The following is a 15,466-nucleotide window of genomic DNA, read 5'->3' on the forward strand; positions in this document are numbered from 1 at the left end:
CTTTTGGTCGACGGTGGCAAGCTCCGCAAAGTCCGAGGGGTCCATCTGAGATGTAAAATGCGCCAGAAACTTTCGCTTTGCGCATACGACAACATCCATGTCCTCCTTCTTCACGCTGCCAGCGTCGGCAAGGAAGCGAAAGAGGACAGAGGCCTCAAAACACACGGCACAGAAGCGGACTGTCTCCGGGCCAAGAAAAGAGGACCGAGACGAATCGATCAGTGGCAGCGATGTTTCCGACAACGATGCTCTCGTTGCACGTAATGAGGGTTACGAGAGCTCTACCGTCGAAGACGAAGAGTTTAGAGATGAGGACCCGGCAGCGAAGCGGATCCGCTTGGCCGAGCAGTATCTAGCCGACACGCAGAAGGAAGTACTCGATGTTGGCTTCGATGCTGCAGAGGTTGACAAGGAGAACTTGCGCAGACGCATGGGCGAGCGGCTGAAGGAAGACACGGCTGAGAGCAAAGGCAGGCTGTATAGGTGGGTCGCACAAGATCTGGACTGGAAACGTGCGCAGCAAAGTGTGACCAGGTCGGACGGCAAAAGTGTAACTGGCATTGTCTTGCAAGGACGCTACGTCTATACAGTGAGCAAAGACATGGCTCTGTCGAAATGGGAGCTACCGTCACATGAGGCGTCAACGAACGACGGGAAGCAACTTGGCAGAGTCCGTACGAAGCCTAAACGGGTGGCGTACAGACGAGGCGACAGGTGGAAAAAAAGTGATCGAGATTACGTTGGCCATGTGGGCTCGATAATGTGCGTGGCAGTGTCGCAGGATGGCAAGTTTGTCACAACGGGTGGCGTGGACAGACGTATCGTTGTTTGGGAAGCTGCGACCTTGAAGCCAGTCAAGGTGTTCGCACAGCACAGAGACACGGTTACCAGCTTAGCCTTCCGCCGCGGGACTAACCAGCTGTTCAGCGCAAGCAGAGATCGCACAGTCAAGATTTGGTCGCTTGACGAGCTGGCCTACGTCGAGACGCTGTTCGGTCACCAAGATGAAGTCGTCGATGTGGGTGCGCTCGCACAGGAGAAGTGTGTCACGGTCGGTGCGCGGGACAGGACAGTTCGTTTGTGGAAGGTGGTGGAGGAGTCACAGCTCGTGTTCCGCGGTGGCGGCGCACCAAGCAAGAGCAAAGCCGATCGAGCTTTGAAAGATGACCAGGACAGTGGCATAGACATGTCTGAGCAGAAGGCGTACAACGAAGGCTCCATTGACCGCGTAACATGCGTTGACGATGAGACATGGGTTACTGGCTCTGATAACGGCTCGTTGTCGCTCTGGAGTGTCAACAAGAAGAAGCCCGTCTTCATCGTACCGCTTGCTCATGGGCTCGAGCCCCCGTTACCGCTGAGTGAGCTCTCTGCTGAGCAGGACCCTGACGAGACCGCTCAGACCGAGCCACAACCGCGTTGGATCACGGCGTTGTGCGCCATACCTTACTCCGACGTCATTCTGTCCGGCAGCTGGGATGGCTTCGTGCGAGCTTGGCGCATCACACAGGACAAGCGGCGAATCGAGTCACTTGGGGTAATTGGCTTTACAGATCATGCCGCGCCCGAGCAGTACCATGCTATGGATGGGCTGGAGCAATCACAGTCGTACACTCGAAGTAAAATAATCGTTGGCGTGATCAATGATCTGGCCATCATCGACCGTGGCGAAAGAGCCAAAGACGGCGTCTACGTCGCGGCTGCCGTGGGCAAGGAGCACCGCCTAGGCCGCTGGAGCGAGCTTCCTGAAGCGAAGAACAGCATGATACTATTCGAAGTCTCGAGAGCCCTCACAAACCGCCCTGATGGAGGAGCCATGCAGGATATGGCTCAAAGGGGCCGGGAATCACCCGCATGATCGAGCTGACTGCCCGGGCTGTGATTGAAGCAACGCCGCCCAGATCAGAGCCTATTGCACATGTAGTTGTACAAAACCTTCGCTACATCAATTAGGAATCGTTTACGCTGAATGCTCGCATTTATGCATGATATATCATGGAACTGTAGGATGTTTCGCTTCAGCCCATGCCCGTCGTGCACCGGACTACTAGTCAAAGTCCATCGGCTTGTCCTCAAGCTGAACGCCGGTCGTGCTTGGTGCCCCTTCGTTGATGTGTCCAGATCTCGTCGTGTCGACTGGCGATTCGACATAGTCGCCTATGTCAGCCCCGCCATGCTTGCTCATCACTAGGCTTTGCCTTTGCAGGCCACCCGTACCCTTGCGAGGTGGGTAGCCACGAGCTCCAGAGCGGTTCAGGCTGTCGCGCTTAATGGGAGCCCCTTCTACAGTCTCAGCATCCGCAGTGGCCGAGCTGGCTTCGGAGTCCGGATTGTTGATCTTGTACTTCGACGTAGGCGGTGGAGGCTTGCTGGACTCAGAGACGGTCGTGGATGCCGTAGGCGTGTTGGGCGAGTCAGCGGCGCTGTTATAGTAATGGCTCGGAGTCATGAGATCCTGCGGACCAGAGATGGAAGCGGACATGGTCGGCGGTATCGGGGCTTGCTTTACAGGCGCATTCGACCGGATAGGTGCGCTCTCGGCAGGCTCGTCTTCGGCGGGAGGCGGCTGGTGAAGCGTGCCGTTCATGCGTGGCGGATCCTGTGCTCTTGGCGGGGAGATGGTAGTCGTTGCTGTTACACGTGGCTGCGGAGGTGTTTGCGGTACACTCAGGCTGTCCCGGTGGTTGCTTGTCGCTGAAGTTGGTGACATCAGCCGCTTGTCGGTCTGAGCTTGCACAGTGGTCGCGATAGGGAACCGCGTGTCTGCTCCCCTACTCCGGTCACGCCGGTGACCTGCTCCGTCCGGCAGAGGTACGCGAGAGCCTACGCTCGGGCTGGGACTTGGTTGCCGCGGAGGTGCTTTGTTGCCACCGGCTTGCGCTGCCAATATGGCGCGTTGACGCTCCTCCATGTGTTCTCTCCGCTTCGACTCGTCCATACTGACTGCTCGAGTCGAACGGGTGGCACCGGAGTTGGTGTGCGTTAGAGTCCACTGCCGCTTCAGTTCGCCGAAGATCTCGTCTTTGTGCGCCAAGAGGTCGCGGACAAGACGCACGTTGTACTTCTCAGCCATGCTCAAGCCAGACTCTTGTTTTGGCCGCAATATGCATGGAGCAAGCACGTTCGCTAAGGTTGTCACGTAGGCATCATCCGCACTCGTGAGTTCGATAAGGCGCGTCAAGTGCGTAATGAGTGCGTCCAGTGTGGCGATGTTGGCCAGCCTCAGCTGTCCGAGCGTTGACTGGACAACTTGAATCCGCGCAGTCTCTGATGCTGACTGCGCGGTTGTGGTGTATATCGTTTTCACAATCTCGTACACGTGCGAGCTGACCAAGCTATCCGGGAGCTCGAGCAGGTAGAGCTTCAGTACAGCTGCCACGATCGGTATCTCGTACTTCTCCAGAATCTCTGGGTCAATTGGCTTTCCAGTATTAACAAGGTTTCGAAGATGGTGAGTTGCCGCAAGTGGCACGTCGACGATCCAGATGTCTCTCCGCGGGGCGTCGCCGTTGAGGTCCGGGTAATGCGAGTCCAAGAAAGTCAGTATCGTGGTCACAATCAGCGGTACACGCTTGCGATCACTTCTCGCTCGCGCTTCGACGTCCACGCCAAAGGTCTGCTCGTCCACCTTATTGTAGTAGTTCTCGTATACCGTCACTTTTGGTATGTAGCTGCCAGTGCGGTAACTCTCCATGATATAGCGCAGATCATTCGGTGGTTGTATAGTCTCCTGAAACAGCATCATGTTGTCTACAGTACTCTGCAAGCTTGGAATGACGTTGCTGATTGCGCCACTGAAGTCTAGGATCACGCTCTTGATTGCTTTAAGACGATCGAGCTCGCACCGTTCCATGAATTTGAGGTGCTCGATCATGGCTTCCTCAAGGTTACAGCGTAAGCCATCCAGCTTGCGAACGGCAGCTTTGTAGCGTTCGTCTGCATCATGCGCTTCTCGCCGCAGCTTCTCGCCAGGTGTCTCATTCGGATGTGCATTATTCAGTGGATTCCAGCCGCCAAGTATCTCGCTCATGCGATCGCCGACGACCGGGCTACCTGGTGTTGAGCTATCGGAGGATGCAAGTGTCGCTACACGTCCGGTCGCTTTCGGTCGCTTCTCGGGGATGCCGGCGATCTGAAAGGCTTTGGCTTTCCACTGATAGTTCATCCTGCTGCTATTCGCGAAGGTGCTGCCCATGCCACCAATTAGTCGCAGGAAACCATGATCAATGAAGTCTTGTCCTATGCGCTCGGCAAATGCAACTGAGGTGCCGCCCATGTGTTTCTGGATGTACTCTGTGACGTCCGCGCCTGTTGAGACGTTCTGGTACGTTCCAAGCACTGGCACTTTATGCTCGCCAAGTGGAACGTTTTCCAGCGCATGTGTTAGCATCTCTTTGACTTGATCAGGCTGGTAAGTCTGATCGCCTATCTCGATAGGCTCCCCTTCTGCGACCTGTTCTTCTACCTTAATGCTCGGAACAGTCTGAGGTTGGATCTTCGGCGAACCGACTGCAGCTGCAGAACCGGGGTCTTGAAACGCAAGCTTCTCCTCCTCGTCAAGATCTTCCAACCTCCGGCATTTGTTGTAGTACGCACTACGATACTGCCTTACAGTCTCAGCTTGCCGGTCGAGCGCCTTCATACGCCCTTGCAAATCATCCTGACTGTTCTGTATCCGTGCCGCATGTTGGTCGCACCAGCGACCGAACGGGTTGACGACTAACTCGCGAATGTTAGAGCCTATCTTACGATGGTTGCGCGCCGCTTCTGCCATCTCCGAACGAACACCTTCGTATGCTTTCTTGACGCTTGCGCCATCGTCTCGCTGAAAGCCTCCGTCAATCCTACTCGTCGCTGCCTCGATTTCACCAAGCTTTTGTCCGTAAGCATCTTCTGACTCGGCGCGCAGTCGCGCTATGGTGAGTATCTGCTCATTCTCCTGCACACCTTGCTGTAACTTCCCGAACAGGACGCCCAGACCTGTGCTTGGTCAATGCAGGGCTCGTCTTCCAATGTCCGCACGTTCATACCTGCTGCGTAGTCCGGAGCCCAGAAGGAGTTGGCAAAGGTCGCCATGGTTTAAGGTCATCTGGTTTTCGCAGCACCCTCCCCTCTACCCAATTAAGGCTGCATTGACGCCTGACTGGGTCTTGCGCCGCTTGGAGGCAATCCTTCCCGTCTCTTGTTCTGCTCGAGGTCCGCTTACACATAGGCCAAGCGGTCCTCTACTTCGTCGTGAAGCGTGCGTTGCTTTACCGGTCGCTTGAAACGGTTTCAGCATTAGGGGAGCGCGCATAGCACTGGGTAGATCCGCCACGGAGACCGGGGCCGAAGCTTCTTCCTACCCTGCCAAGCCGCACGTGCAAAGGGTGGAGTGTACCACGCGCTCCCCCTCATTGCCATCCATCTCTACACCTCACGTCACTTACACAACTACATCAACATCTCACATGGTGTCGTGTGCAGTGTACCACAGTCAAGTCATGCCTGCGAGCCAGGCTGTCAGCCATGACTCGGCCTCCCAATCACAAGACGTGGACACTACAGCGATGAATCGCTTCCTCGAACAACAGAAGCAGAAAGTGCGGCTCTGATCCAACATCAGAGCCGCGTTGAGGGTGCTGACATTCGAGCAGATAAGGCAGCATCGCAGAGAGCGCGAAGCGGCAATAGATGGGGCCTATGAATCTCAGCTTAAGGAGCTCAAAGCGATCTATGATGAAGCGATCAAGCAGCATGATTTGGAGGTGTGAGTGATAGGACTACTTTGGATCGACGCTCTGAGGTGTTGGTACTCAGCTTCTGACTCTGCCAAGGGCCGCCATTCGCCGCCCGAAGGTCGGGCAACTTTCCAAGCTTACGCAGGCGCGACGCGAGCTGAAGGAGCGCATCGAGAAAGCCCGCTGTCAGCAGGAAGAGGCCTTCCTCTCAACTATCCACAAGATGCAGCTCGTACTCGGTTCTCGAATGGCTACCGATGCGTCTGCGGCAAAGGATTCCTCACCAAGTTTTGGCTAGACTCCACGCTCTCGGCCACCTCGAGGCTGAGACTGGTGGCAGAGAGCACAAGCTGTATGCGGTGACTCACTGCTGCAACGGAAGGATGGTGTTGCTTGTAGCGGCGACTGAGCGCAACCATGGACAAGCCAGCTTGTGCTCCGAAGAGCGTGACTGACCGCATTGAGACCTACAGACCAGGTGTGTCTGCGGTTATCCCTGCATCATCCACCACAACCCATCCGCAGACAGATAAAGTACGCTATGCAGGTCTCTTTGACTCAAATACTCCCTCCCTGTCGTCCACAGAACTACCGACTCCAAGCATGGACAATAGAGTATAACCACCGGCTCGTAGACACGGCTCTACAGCGTCGAGTCCAGCTGCCGGATGGAACTGGAGACGGTCTATCGATATGCAGTGAAGGGAGATGGGTATCCTGGCGCACCGCTCGGTACTGGCGCAGGCCGAGGGAATATGGAGAGCAACCTACGCCCGACACTCGGCTCCAACTCCGTCCCGTCTCTTGCAATCTTGACTTCACGATTCGCATTCCACGGATTGCGAAGGCCCCGTATGCGGAAGAAAGGGAGCCTAGAGGTCGAGATCCATTCGACTCTAAACTGTCGACCCCATTGCTGGCCTTCCCTGTTTCCGATCGTCAGCGGCGTCGTGTCGTCGTCTGACAAGTCTGCCTCCCAGAAAATAGTGCCGCGTGCTGAATCATCGATGATGCGACCCTTCGGCGCCGTGTCCGTTGCTGGCGTTGGTATCGATTGTGGTGTTCCGGCCGGTGTCGCGTCGTCGAGCTCAACACTTGCTGAAAGGTTCACCAGTTCACCGGAGATCGGAGACGACATGCGAGCGTAACCGAAGTATTCACCTGATTTGTTGGCGGAGAAGATAAGATATACGTTTTCAGCATGTGCGAATGCTCGGTTCAGTGTCTCTTCATTATGTGCCTGCGTGGCCCAAATCCCATTTCTAACGCTTGACTCCAGGTCGGAAACAGTGAGACTCTTCAAGATATAATACTTCTCGGGCACCTTCGTCTCGCCGTCAGTCATGGGTGGTGTTGACGACATATGGCCCGTCTGAGACTCTTCCGTAGCACGGCCTTGCCCTACAATGATCGGAGTACTGTGGCCATCCGGAAGCGCAACCCCATCAGGGGAGCCCGTCGGGAGAGGGCTGGAAGACTCTGGTAGCGTCGAGGAGTTCCCAGAGATTGTAGAGCCCCTCCGTAAGCGACACACCAGCCGCACCCCGTGGAATCTCGAATCATGAAAGCGATTCATGGCGGCGATACAAGCGGCCTCGGTCCGATAGTTCACGAACGCGCAATTGCTTTTTGCAATCAAGAACAAACTCTCGATATCTTTCGTCGCATCGCAAGAGAAGTGGTTCTTGAGGTCGGTGACCGTCGCGGCTGGCGGAAGGTTGCCAACCCATAGAGCGTGGCCAGATTGCTTCGGCTTTCTCGGTGGGCCTCTTGGGTAGGCTGGGACAGGCGCTGGCTCCGAAACCTGGTGTCGAGCGGGTCCGGCTGCAATACAACTGGTAAGCTCTCTACTCCGTTAACGCTACTGCACTCAACTTACAGAAATCTAGACCAAGTGGTGCGTGGCTCGCAAATGCCGCATTGGTGAAACGCTCATCGCTGTAAACAGCTCGTGGTGGGCTAGCACCGTAACCGTATGCGTGGACGTTGGATTGAAGCGCACCACCGTAAGGTCGATTGGTCGGCGAATGCTGTTGGAAAGAGACAGGCTGTTGGTACGTTTGGAACACAGCTGGGTCGACCGGTAAGCCACGTTGACCTGAATACCGTGCGGCTTGCTGCAGATGATAGATCGCTGCAGCCGATAGAATACTCGGGTCGTTTGGCCCGTATGGTGTGCTCTGCGGTAAAGCTTCGCTCAAGGCTGACATGTCGAATACTGGTTGACCGAACGGGTTGGAGGAGTGGTTCGGATACCCTTGTTGCTTGGTCATGTGATCAAAGTGCGAGTGTGGAGGCCTGATGCATATCAGTTGTCGATCTTGCGTCGTGCACGCGACACTGACATCGGTCCCATTGAGCTGCTCGGACCTCTCCCATCGAACCCTTTCCGTATACCAACTCCATACTGTTGGTTTCCGGGAACCTTATGGCCTGCATCTGGGTCGAATGGCTCGCCCATTGATTACTCCAGGCTGAACAGTTATTTCGAAGAAGGCGTACTTGAAAGAGAACCACGAGTGTAGTGAGGAAAAGCACCGTGGCTGGAAAGAAATATGCTAGTATAGTCGAGTCGCGAGCGAACGTCGGCATCTAAGGCCGTTAGCGACGTGCGTGACTTCTCATGTTGACATCCTTTCTCCACAATCGCGTGGAGAGATGAGTCGAGAACAAACGGTTCGAGAGCTGGCGGGCGGAGCCCCTATCCCTTCTTCGAGATATGCCGGATGGGCTCCGATTGCGAGTGTACCTTGCATACATGTGCACAACGAAAGATGCGCAGAAGCAACCATGTTCCGAAGCATTACCCGACATGTCGTCAAAGGACAAATGAACGACCTAGGAGGCTCGATCTTCAAGTATCTTCGATAGCAGCATACTTCAGGCATGTGCCTCCGGGAGTCAGGATTGCATGTTACGGCATGCGCTACCCTCAGATCGTGCAGATAGTCTTGCGAGTGGAGATAGACCTAAGATGCATAGCTGCATCTATATGCAGGGATGTCATGCTCGAAGAGAGCGGCGTGGCGACGGCGCCGACCCCGCAACGGAGCTGAGGCCGCCATGGCCGGCAATCGAGATTACAGCAGACCACCGTGGTTTCAAACTGGCGAGCAAGATGATACTGCATAATTCGGAGACGCGAGGCCGTCACGCAATGATCTTGAAGCACAATCCGCATGTGTGACGGTGTAACTGTGTTGCTGCGGATTCTTCGATGCAATTCATCCTAGAACACCGACCCGAAAGAACGCAATGGCCTTGGCTGACTGTCTGTTTCGTTGCTTCGCGTAGTGCTGATCCATGGCAACCAGGCGAGTGGGATGAGGACTTAGCTCGGGTGGCAAAGAGAAGGTCACGCAGTAACCTGGCGGGGAGTCGGGCACATTACCTCGATCAGGCGGTTCGCTTGTGGTAAGGAAGCGGCAGTGGTGTCGTACGTAGCTACACTCACAGTACCTGAACATGGCGATGAACTTCGACGATTGTTGAACAACTTCTTGGTCTTGTGGGTGCACGTCACGAATTAATTGTTGGAACTTGGATGGGTGCAGCAGACTGCGAAGCATTAGTACATGTGGCTGACATTCTGTTGTGCCCCTCATACGTGGCTAACGCACGGCGACGGTCACAGGTCCGCCAAGCGTCTACCCAGACGGGCCGGCGGACGGACTACCGACCTTGCACGGCCCCTAAATGAGACACGGCTCCGAGGTCATTGTATCTTGCAGAAACAATGCACAGGCAGTGCTTCTCCACAGTCTAGCCGTCTAGTACGGGATGCCATTGGTCAACAGTTGATAGTAATCGTAGACTCCGGTCGAGTAGCTGCGCTCACTCCAATGAACAAGCTTTTTCACGAAATCCGCGGCTTCTCGATCCGTCTTCTCAAGCACAAATCGTTCCTTGAAGTGCTGAATCGTCGTGGGCTTGAAGCAGGGTAGGCCGGAATCGAGCATCGTAAGGATGATGTGGGCTAGCTGCTCAACATACTGCCGAGAAGCAAGGAAGACTTTAACGCAAAGCTCTTCGAATGCGCGAAAAGGCTGCGACTGAGGCGAGCCGCCCATAACCGCGACCATCTCTGGACTTAGCTTGAATGGCGCCCGTTCAAACTTCACGCCTCCTGGGGCGATATCAAAGCAAAAGCCGAAGTCGATGTGGAGGATGTGTCCAGCGTCGTCGACCATAATGTTGCCGTTGTGCCGATCTTTAAACTGCAGCAGGTATGAAATAATCGAGTAAGCGGCCATGCTCTTGATGAAATTGCTTCGAGCCTGTTGGAAGCGGATCGAGTCTTCGGAGCCGTACTTCGACACGAAGTACTCGTACAGTCCATTGACGGCTTCACGCCCAAGCATGTCACGAGAGATGGAGTTCGGCAGTACATCGATAACGCCGCAACCAGGTGCCGTAGCCGTAACGCGGTACGGGAAAACATAGACGTCCAAACCTACGTTGTTGAAAATGCCACGGAACGCTGCAATGAGTTGCAGTGCTAGTACGTCTTGTCTGCAGTCGTCGCCAACCTTGAAGATAGCTGACTGCCAGACTTCGACTGTCCTGTGGTTCGCGATGTCTCCGTTTGATACGGCCTGGTTCTGCACAGCCTCGGCCTCTCCTTCTTCTTTACGGATGCGAAAAGTCGCCATGAACGGCGCTTTTGCATGACTCTGCAAGGGCTTGCCTGATTTGCGGTCAATGCCAATGACAACTCCGTCTGGGTTGCTTGGCAGGTAAACGCCAACATCGAGGTCGATTTTGCGCAATTCCTCTTCAATCTTTTGCTTCTTTTCCGGCTTAGGTCTCTTAATGAATGGCTTAAGCGTGCCGGATATGCCTGTCACCTTACCAAAGAAATTAAACTCGCGCTCATAGAAGTCCCTGTCCACGGTAGAGAAGCTGGAGATGAGGGCATCCATGACTTTGTCCAAAACAGGCTTAACAGGATCAGGCTCCGAGTCTTCTTCACCGCCTTTAAAAGCATTGGCCTTCATATTCCAGATGATCTGATGTGCGAAAAGCTGTGAGAACTTGGCAGTCTCGATGATGTATCGCTCGACGTAACCCAGCGCATCGTAGCGTAGAGTCTGCACAATCTGCGGCACGTAGAAGAATGTAACGTCGACGGAGTGGCTCTCCAAGGCCCGCATCGCGTATTGTATGATGGACGGATGGTTGTGGTACGACGGTAAAAAGTAGGTGACGGCGGCCATTGGGTTAATTGGGGCCCAGTACAGCAAGTACTTCAGCTGTGACTTCACGTCGGGTGGGAGCGACTCCCCCAGCATCACATACAGACTGTCCGCTGCGTTGATTGCCTTCTCCGGCTCTCGCAGCAATTGCGACCTGGCACCGCGTAGCAACGTCTCCGACTTGGGAAACCGAGTCGTAAGCTGAACTGCGATGCGTGGGTCTTCTCGCCAAGCGGTGACTACCAGCGGAAGAAAATCCGTTTCCTTAACGATGGAACTCCTGGCCTCGGATGCTAGTGGCGTTATCCAAACCGTCAGACGGCTGATCTCGTGGTGCATGAGCTGAGTAAGTAGTTCTTGCTTCTGGTATAGGGGTGCCAGAGACGGCGCAGATCGGCCTTCAAATGTCGCTGTATTGTGCAGCATGTCAAGGACGTCCGAAAGAATCTTGTGCTCAGCCTTGACCTGCAGCCGATTGCTTCCGAAAGACCATTTCGGTGGCATAGCAAACCAAGCTAAACCTGCCGATAGTATCGCATCCTTGAGCCTCCACTGAGCGGCTGTGTCAAGGCGAGTAGAGTACCGCGACACCTTCAGCGCCAGCAAGATGATTTGGAAGTGGACCTCCCGTGCAAGCGGCTGTCCAACAGTGTGCTTCATCGCAAACATGGTGAGCCTCATCAAACGGGCGTACACTCTTCCGACGGATGGCGACGTTAAGCGTGACGCACTGAAATGGCTCGATAGAAAGTGCGCAAGGCGCATGTGGGGCGCGATGAGATCGTGAGCGAGCTGCTGGCGTCTGCTGATGGACTCCCACTTGGATGGCGCGAACTCTTCCTTGACGTAGAACGGGTCAAGGTGTTGGAAGGCAGAATAAAAGAGGCCTTTGTGTAAGCGCACGGACTCTTCCCACCCGATCGCGACCTCGACCAGTATGCGGCTTTCCAGGGCCGGGTTCTCCTTCACCACCCCAAGCCACAACGAGATGCCGAGATTGATGGATTGTTTCGTGAAGATATTAAAGGGAATCCCGACCAGGTCCTGGATCCAGGGCGTCTGGTCGTCAAGGCTCCGGCTAACAACACCAGCAGCATTACGAAGCGCCTCGCGTACGAACGTGAAGGAAATGTTGTCACCGTTGCGCAATCTGCGCGAAAGCTTTTGCAGTTCTTCTGCCTCGTCCGCAACCACGCGCGCGGGTTCGATGGCTAGCAAGCGGGTCGAGCCATCGTGCTCCGCGAACGCCCAGTCCTCGTCAACCGCTAGCCTACTGTCTAGGTGGCGGTACTCTTGTCGGGTCGTGTACTGTGCAATAAAGTCGGAAGCAGTGTTCACGCCAACATCACGCCGATCAAGGCTTGTAAGGCGCTGGTCTGTGCTTGGAATTGTGGCTCCCATCTCGACGGCAAACGAGCGACCAAGTGCAATGTGGCCGTAAGAGCCGTCATCCTCATAATCCTCGAGGTAGGCCTGGAGCAGTCCTTTGACGTCTAAAGGTGCTGCAGCAATCGCTTGAGAAACCCAAAGCCTGCAACGTTTGTGGAAATTTGCCAATGTCGTTTGCCGGTAGTGCGCGTCGTCAGAAAGCTGTATCGTGACATTGCCCTTTTGTGACGTGTATGTCGACTTCCAGTCATACTCGTCGGTCTCTAAGTCAAAGCAGCTCTTCCACATTAGACTCAGCAGTTCAAGCAGCGCAAATAGTGAAGCCTTGTGACACAAGGCGGAGGGTATCTGGGTGATGATGCGGTCTGCGGCAGACACTGCTGCGTGCTGCACCTTCGAGATGCGGTGACAACAGCCTTCGAAGAACGTTGCAAGCTGCAGTGCAATCTGGGGTGCCGCGAATTCGTGACGTTGTCCGATCAAGGCGCGCTGCAGGTACGTATCGACGCTAGCTAGCGCAATCGCAAGCATACAGTTTCCCATTGCTGTTGTCTTTACCTTGCTTTCCATGAAGTACGGAAGTACAGCAGTGCAGTCACCAGCACGGGCGCGCATGGTCGACACCAGCAGGGCCGCATTCAAGAAAACCAATTCAGGGTACGCCAGACCCTTGATATCTGACTCGCAATGAGGCAGAGCGGCAGTCAGTAATGATCTCTGCTCATGAGTATGTTGTGTGCTCGCGCCACGACGGAGGACCATATTCAAGTCGATCCCACTTTCTGGCATTTCCACGCGGGCTTCGTCGACGAGGGGAAGAGTGTACTGTGCAAGGATTTGCAGCTCTCGCGCATACTCCTTACCGGCCTGTGATGTCAATGTGAAGCCATGCACGACGAGGTTGAACCAAGAGTTGCGGCTAAGTGCCATTAGCTCCTCAGGCTCTTCGAAGTTTGGCTGGCGCTCTAAATCCGAGGACACCAGGACCGCCATCGGCCGGAAGAGCTGCGCAATAGTCTTCGACGCCAAGGCCACGTCCACCGTTCTCTCTCCAGCAGTATCGCCGCTGCCGACGCACAAGCCAAGCATATGCATCAGATACACCTCGTAGAGCGGAGAATCTCTGCGTATCAAGGTGGCCAAACGCACTCGAGCATCGGTGACGGCGTGGATGAGCAGATTGTCATGCTTGATGGTCGCGTCGCTAGCGATGCGTACGTACAGCCTTAGCAAGGCTCGTAGCTCGTCTGCTCCGCCACAAAGACCAAGCGCTGCCATGTCAGTGATGATCCTAGCATCGACGGCAGGGCTGACTCTTCCAATTTTCTGTACGAGCATAGAGATAACGAGGGCAGTGAGTTCCGCGTCGTTGCAAACCGTTGCGATGGCGACAATTGCGTAGACAACGTTGCCGTATGCAGCAACCGTTTCCACTTCATCTGTGATGATCAATGATATCGCGCTGCCCATTGCTTGCTGCGAGCCGTAAAGCGGCGCCGCTCCGTTCACGCTGCCTACACCGTCCAGGAAGGGCGAGGACGTCGTACCGTTCTCGCCTCCTGCACTCGTACTCAGCACGTTTCCAAGACTGTAAAGCGTGCTGATAACGATATCCTGAGATAGCAGCTTTAGCACCCTAGCTAAGCACTCTCCTGCCAGCGTTGCACTTGTCGCCGTCATCTTATTCTGCACAATCAGCCTCGGCAATGAGCGGGTGAGGTTGGATGCCGTGGCTGGAGACAAGCGGGCCAAAACGACCATAGACTTAAGCACAGTTTGCGCCAAGCCCTCGTCCGCCATCTGAACAGGGCTTGTAGTTGCGTTCTCAAGCCAGGCAAGTAGGAGCTCGTCGTCAGCAACTTCTGCATCGATTAAGCAACAGCAGAGAAAGCTTCGGAGACTGATCGCTTTAACATCAAAAGCCAATCTTTGTTGCCACGCTGAGCTGACTTGGAGATAGTCCGCATCAGCATCCAGCAGATTCATCTCTTCGACAATGAGCTCGACGATGCTTTCAAGCATTTCAGGCATTGGTACAGGCGCAGAGCGGTCCAGAAGCGGCGAGCGCGCTAGTAGGGTGTCGAGTAGTGTCTGACTGCTGATCGGTTTGTTGGCAGTGACGAGTAGGGTAACGCTACGTTCAATAACCTTCATCAAGCCCTGCTGAAGCACTACAGCACCAAGCGGACAGGCGGTTGTTGCATAGTGCCTAACAAAGCGCTTCCACTCCTTCACGCGCTTGCTGACTGTTCGAGCATTCCTGATTGCAGACAATGCACCTTCCAGCGATATCATGAACTTCTCGGAGAGCAAATAACGAAGGCGCTGCACCAACGTGGCGCGCTGTTCGGGCGTCCAAATTTGCACGCCCTCAGCCACCGCACCTAGGAAACCTAGCAATGACGTGCAGAGCTGGACGGCAGCAACCGACTGCTCGGCAAGCCCTGGATCTGTAGGACCCTCCGACTGCGGCTTGATCCACAGTGCTGACTCCGCGCTGTCCGTAAGTGTCTCCACAGTATGGTCGATACATGCTAGAGCTTGAAGCCGAAGTGATGCGTGATTCATGCCCAGCGCCAGCACAGCGGTATTTAGATGGTATGACAGGGATTCCCAAGGTGGCAGATGCTGCTGCAAAGGCGAGTGCTCGAAGGTCTGCCTGTGTGCTTCTGGAGCATACGGAGCAAGCTGTTTGAGCAATCTGGCCGCCTCAGGTGTTGTACGCACCAGCGGAGCAGCTTTACAAAGTGCTAGTAAGATCTCCAGCTCCCTGATGCTCATAGGAACCGCAGCGATCTGGATCGGTTTGTCGGTGCCTACGGGGGGACCGTTCGTGGCTCCGTGATGCAGAAGCTCTTGCATCTCGCAGAGTCTCTCCATGCTGTCCCCTCCATCTTGCTGTCCAGTGGTCTGCGCCGACAGAGCAGCTAGCCTCGAAAGTGCATTGCGCCGCGTCGAGCTGCGCGTCGTATATACCGCGTCCAGCATCGTGTCTGCGTCTACCTATTACAGCAGGACCAGACCTTCATTGGTCGTGGGCAATCAGTGAAGAAGCGATCTAACCGCGATCCAGAGTTGTCGCGAGATGGTTAATGTATGTCTAGGATACGAGCAGCATGCAAAGGGAGATGACGTGCATAAGGAGATTCCCGGTAAATCGCA

General features: G+C 55.0%; 5 protein-coding genes across 5 annotated transcripts; 1 reads left to right on the top strand and 4 right to left on the bottom strand.

Moving 5' to 3' along the window:
• The first annotated feature begins 39 nt into the window (after positions 1-39).
• Positions 40-1,953, top strand: BAUCODRAFT_317151 (uncharacterized protein). Its single transcript, XM_007683420.1, has one exon. It carries the CDS (start codon positions 98-100, stop codon positions 1,856-1,858), a length of 1,761 nt encoding a protein of 586 aa, XP_007681610.1. The 5' UTR covers positions 40-97; the 3' UTR covers positions 1,859-1,953.
• A 94-nt stretch (positions 1,954-2,047) lies between these two features.
• Positions 2,048-5,076, bottom strand: BAUCODRAFT_79801 (uncharacterized protein; the record flags this gene model as incomplete). Its single annotated transcript, XM_007683282.1, has 3 exons — positions 2,048-2,369; positions 2,709-4,980; positions 5,031-5,076. 3 exons carry the CDS (start codon positions 5,074-5,076, stop codon positions 2,048-2,050), a joined length of 2,640 nt encoding a protein of 879 aa, XP_007681472.1.
• An 885-nt stretch (positions 5,077-5,961) lies between these two features.
• BAUCODRAFT_570949 (uncharacterized protein) lies at positions 5,962-8,322 on the bottom strand. Its single transcript, XM_007683421.1, has 2 exons — positions 7,631-8,322; positions 5,962-7,563 (listed from the first exon to the last, which is right to left on the bottom strand). The coding sequence occupies exons 1-2, from the start codon at positions 7,991-7,993 to the stop codon at positions 6,406-6,408; spliced, it is 1,521 nt and encodes a 506-aa protein (XP_007681611.1). The 5' UTR covers positions 7,994-8,322; the 3' UTR covers positions 5,962-6,405.
• Positions 8,323-8,860: 538 nt separating this feature from the next.
• BAUCODRAFT_317163 (uncharacterized protein) lies at positions 8,861-9,408 on the bottom strand. The gene has a single exon (XM_007683422.1). It carries the CDS (start codon positions 9,323-9,325, stop codon positions 8,945-8,947), a length of 381 nt encoding a protein of 126 aa, XP_007681612.1. The 5' UTR covers positions 9,326-9,408; the 3' UTR covers positions 8,861-8,944.
• An 82-nt stretch (positions 9,409-9,490) lies between these two features.
• BAUCODRAFT_80102 (uncharacterized protein) lies at positions 9,491-15,085 on the bottom strand (the record flags this gene model as incomplete). Its single annotated transcript, XM_007683311.1, has 1 exon — positions 9,491-15,085. One exon carries the CDS (start codon positions 15,083-15,085, stop codon positions 9,491-9,493), a length of 5,595 nt encoding a protein of 1,864 aa, XP_007681501.1.
• Positions 15,086-15,466: the final 381 nt, after the last annotated feature.

This window comes from Baudoinia panamericana (genome assembly GCF_000338955.1).
Source record: "Baudoinia panamericana UAMH 10762 unplaced genomic scaffold BAUCOscaffold_15, whole genome shotgun sequence".
NCBI classification, from domain to species: domain Eukaryota; kingdom Fungi; phylum Ascomycota; class Dothideomycetes; order Mycosphaerellales; family Teratosphaeriaceae; genus Baudoinia; species Baudoinia panamericana.